The sequence below is a fragment of the Arvicola amphibius genome, chromosome 14, assembly GCF_903992535.2.
Source record: "Arvicola amphibius chromosome 14, mArvAmp1.2, whole genome shotgun sequence".
Classification (NCBI taxonomy): Eukaryota; Metazoa; Chordata; class Mammalia; order Rodentia; family Cricetidae; genus Arvicola; species Arvicola amphibius.
Genome location: NC_052060.1, coordinates 55,576,268 through 55,581,392, shown reverse-complemented (window position 1 = coordinate 55,581,392; position 5,125 = coordinate 55,576,268). Strand labels below are relative to the sequence as shown.

At 40.9% G+C, this 5,125-nt stretch overlaps 1 protein-coding gene across 1 annotated transcript; it reads right to left on the bottom strand.

The window, feature by feature from the left end:
* Nucleotides 1–272: 272 nt before the first annotated feature.
* On the bottom strand, nucleotides 273–4,495 carry LOC119800700 (cytochrome c oxidase subunit 5B, mitochondrial-like). The gene is given in 4 exon segments (XM_042054143.1): nucleotides 273–579; nucleotides 581–692; nucleotides 3,031–3,135; nucleotides 4,390–4,495. Coding segments are annotated over 4 exon segments (630 nt in total).
* Between the last annotated feature and the right edge of the window lie 630 nt (nucleotides 4,496–5,125).

Genomic DNA, 5,125 nt, shown 5'->3' with positions numbered 1-5,125 from the left:
GTTTTTGTTTTCTGAGACAGGGTTTCTCTGTAGCTTTGGAGCCTGTCCTGGAACTAGTTCTTGTAGATCAGGCTGGACTTGAACTCAAAGAGATCCACCTGCCTCTGCCTCCCCAGTGCTGGGATTAAAGGCGTGTGCCACCACTGCCCAGCCATAAAATTGTTTTAAAACATGCCTTTAGGGTGTTTTCTTTTTGGGGGCGTGGGGACAATACAACATCTAGTTTATTGGAGGGAAGTTTTCCATCACATTCTGAAAAGTTAACGCAGGGCTCAGTGGGCCAGTTGGTGGGGCACCAGCTTATAATGGGTTCCACAGTTTGGGCACCGCTGAGTCTCGCCTTTGTACAGCCAAAACCAGATGACGGTACAGTTATCCTCTTCACAGATGCAGCCCACTATCTGCTTGTTGATGATGGACAGGACTAAATTAGGATCTTTTTTGGTGCCCGAAGCTGCCTTCGGAGGTAGCATATTGTATGGATCCAGTCCCTTCTCTGAGGCTATCATGATCTCCCTCTCCAGCCCTGTAGCCTGCTCCTCATTAGTAGGAACACCACCTCCAGAAGCCATGGAGCGCAGCGCTGTGGGGCCCTCCAGCCTGAGCCGCCAGAGCGCCCACTCCGCGAAGTGGGTGTTTTCTTAATAAATATCGTTGTTGGAGGGTCCAGGCCACTGTGGGAGGTGCCCCTCCTGTGCAAGTGGTTGCCGGGTATTTAAGATGCAAACTGAACAAGACATAAAAAGCAATGTTGGGAGCAGTGAGACCCCAGATCCTGAATTTCTTGTAATCCCCTGATCTGAGTGCCTACAGCTGTTCTGAGCACGAGACCTTCAGGAGTTCCTGATGGCAGAGTGGTTTCTGGTGGGTTTGGCTGGGGCGTGGCTATCTCTATATATTCTGCCCCTGAACACAATAAATGGGGCATTCTTGGGGAATTCAAGGATGACCTGTGTCGTTGTCTCTCTGTCTGTGTGTGTGTGTGTGTGTGTATTTTAACCTCCAGTCCCTTGCCGGAAGCTTGGTAACAGAGTTCAAGCGCACCGAACACAGACACGGGGGCGCGGTGCGCGGCAAAGCAAACCAGTAAAAGGAGTTCCTCTGTAGTATTTGCTCCAAATCCTCTCTCCAAGTTCCTCTTTTGAGTTCCTCTTCTGACTCAGCCTTGAAAGAATGTGACCTGGAGTTTTAACATGAAACAAGCCATTCCATTCCCATTTTATTTTCATTTATTGTTGGTTATAGTGTTTAATCATAGCCACAGACACCTTAAGTTAGTCATTGATGGATGCCAACAAACTTTTATTCATTACAAATTAGAAAAATTTGGAGTAAAAAATAATAATAAAAAATTCAGTAACATTATATTGTGCCCTCCCGAAATAATTCACACAGTGGAACACATCACTTCTTAGATGTCTACTACTACTATCTATAGTTAAAGAAATCCGATTATCCAAAAACTCCAGAGAAACCTAGAGTAGTTACAACTTCTTTTCAGACAAAACTATAACCATGGGTTCTTTTGAAGTGTCCAGGTTCTAAGTTTGAGGAGGGACAAAACACCTCTAACTGAAAGATAGCAAAAAGACAGTAAATAAACCAAACAGATAAGGGTTTGGTGTGTTTGTTTACTATGAAGTTCGGTACTGACAAAATCGTCAAGTTTGAGTTAAGTCTAAAAATTTATTGCTAATCAAAGGTGGTTGTTTCATGTGGGAAGTCCTTCTGTCCATGTGTTGCTTTTATTGGTTAATGAATAGATCTATTTCAGCCAGTGGCTTAGCAGAATAGGGCAAGGCGGGGATTCCAAGCTGATAGAAGAGGAGAGAGTATGCAGAGTTAGTGAGACGCCTACTGCTGCTCTAACTGCTGCTGTCGACAGAAGCTTCTGCTGGAGCTTGGGGAAATTTTGTCGATAGGTTACTACCTCATGGTAATGCACAGATGAATGGAGAAGGGTTAGTATAGCATATAAGAGCAAGCTAGAAATATACTTAAGCTATTGTCCAGAGAATATTGCAAATAATAGGGTTTCAGTGTGATTATTTTGGGGCTGAGCAGCCAGGAACAAACTAACAGCCTCCTGCCTACAATGGTTGTTTTTATCATTCTTATATTTGAATTATTGTTGTATAGGATAGAATGTCTGTTATATAAAATCAATATATTTTGGAGTGGTCTGGTATCAAAACAAACAAGTTCTTAATACGTGGGAATATTAATGAATGTAAAGCAAAAATCCCTGTTATTTTTTTTTCCAGTTTATTTATTTTTTATTAAAAATTGCCATCTCCTCCCCTCCTCCTCCCCCTTCCCTCCCCTCCCCTCCACCCATACCCCCACTCCCTCCCTCTCCAGGCCAAAGAGCCATCAGGGTTCTCTACACTATGTTGAGTCCAAGGTCCTCCCAACTCCCTCCAGGTCCAGGAAGGTGAGCAACCGAACTGACAAGGCTCACACAGAGCCTGTCCATGTCGTAGAGACCAAGCCCATCGCCATTGTCCTTGGCTTCTTGGTCAGCCTCCACCATCAGCCACTTTCAGAGAGTCTGATTTGGTCGCATGTTCCATCAGTCCCATTCCAAGTGGACTTGGTGGTCTCTCATTAGTTCTGTCCTGCCGTCTCAGTGGGTGAATGCATCCCTCATGGTTCTGACTTTCTTTCTCATGATCTCTCTCCTTCTGCTCCTCATCAGAACTTTGGGAGCTCAGTCCGGTGCTCCAATGTGGGGCTCTGTCTCTATCTCCATCCATCGCCAGGTGAAGGTTAAGGCTCACAGTGAGCCCGTCCATGCTGTAGAGTTCACATTCATTGCCTTTGTCCTTGGTTTCTCAGTCCTCCTCCACTGTCAGCCACATTCAAATGTGTGCATATAACTCATGCATAATATTTCATGCATGTGTATGAATACAAGAACAGGTGTGCCATACTACACTTGCAGAGATCAGAGCTGTGTTGAGTATGGTTCCTGTCTTCTGCCTTGTTTGAATAAGGACTCTTGTTTAAACCATTATGTGTTCCATCTACCTGTCCCATGATTTTCCATGAACTCTTCTTGCTTTACCTCCCATTTCTTCACACCCACTATCCAGTCTGTCTGTTTTATTGGTTCAAGGAATGCAAAGTAAGTCCCTAATGCATGCATCACCAGATATTTACTCACTGAGTAAATATTCTTTTTAAAGTAATATTACTCACCTAAATATTCTTTTTTAAAGTAATCAAAACAGTAAAACTATTTGAAAAATATTTCAAATAGAAGGTTTGACATAAAATTCAGAAGGTGTTAATGACCAGTATCAGTGATTTTCCCTTAGTGAACTTCCTGATATATGCTAGAATTGAAATACAGGATAAGGTATTACCATGCAAGACCTACAAGTGTGAAATGATACCTAAAGTTCTGAAGCATCATCATTCAGTTTTCCAGGCACGTTGATTGGGCAGTCTGAGAATACTGTGATAGCCACATTGCTTCCTTATCTAGTGCCTGCAGGACTGTTGTGGCTTAACCTCGGTCTTTCCCCATCTTTGGAGTCTCTCATTCATTGATAAGAAAGCTGTGCTTTGGTGATACATAAGGTGAATTTCTATCATGAGAAGTGAGGATAGTGGTCATCATCTTGGAATAAGTCCTGTATTCCTCCTTAGTGTCAGACTGATTAGATTTTGTTGTTTTTACTTAAATTTTAATATTTCACTTGTGAATGTATGAATATGTGCATTCTGATGAGTAATATATGAGTATTATGTAGGGGAGAATAACTTGTAGCAGCGGGTCACAGAAATTCTATTTATCAAAATATAATAGAATAGAGGCCCAAGGGTGTATCAAAGAAGGGCTATCAGCTCTCTCTTGGTGACAATATGATGAACATTCCAGGGCTCCTTTTCTTAAAGAGGAAGAGAGCAGTCGATGGCAGGGGCATTCTCAGTCTCTGCCAAGGAGCATTATTGTAGAGCTGCTTTATCTGTCAATCTGGTTTACAGAAAAGATGATGTGGAGAAATGAGGTTGTGGCAGAGTGCTCAGTGATGGTTGGAAGGTGGTAAGATAAAGAGGAAAATAGTATTCTTAGGGTTGTCTCAAATACTTCGACTAGCTGGGGAGCAATACTCAAATAAAAGATCATCAAGAATATCTTACATTTAGAATAAAACACTGTATTTAGAGGAATCAAAAGACAATGATGAAATAACCTTTAAGATCGTAGTGAATCTTGCATATTGAATGGAATCAACCCATTTGTTGAGTACACTCACATAAGTGTCATTCTTCCCTAGGTTTGAACCCAGTCACAAAAATTTACTAGAGTATACAGTTTAACCATCTAAGATACAACTTTACTGACAGAGATTGGACATTTCTGTTATCATTTGTAATCACCTAGCAGGCCCTCTCCGTATTCTCTGACACATTCTTTGTATGCATCAACTTTTGGTACTAGGATTAAATCTGTGAAGAAGTAGGACAGAAATTCCTTTACACCCATTTTTCTCATTAATGTTGTACATTATTAGCATTTGCATAAGAAGGACCCATTGAATGAAAGACTCTTTCAGAAGTAATTAAGAATATTAGATAAGATCTAAAACCACTATCTCATGAATTTGTACATAAATACATTATTTAATTATTATATCGTATCAATCAAGTATCTTACTTCTGATTCTTTATAATTACAAGTAAAAGTCTTCTATAACACTAAAGAAACTTCAGATATATTTGTTCAGCCATATAGGGAAATGATATTTTGAAAATGATTCAAGAATCATAATATGTGTTCATGACTGTGGTAGAAATGTATGCTCCATCAGTTTCTATATATTCCCAAGTTCTTCCAGTTTTGGAGACAAAATGATGAATGAGTGATTTGCAATGATTAGTTGTTTCATATGTAGTTTTAATTTTTGAAAAACCTGTTAATTAATTGAAAATTATATTCTGGGAATTAGAAATTTCTCACTCAGGAAGATAGACTAAAAGGGGTCAGCAGGGCTAAGAGGATGGCTCATCCAGCAGGACAAGCATGAACATGTACTTCTCTTTCAGTGGACAAGAGTTTAGTTCCCAGCACCCAGATCTGGCAGTTCACAACTGCCTGTGATGTCAGAGACCCACA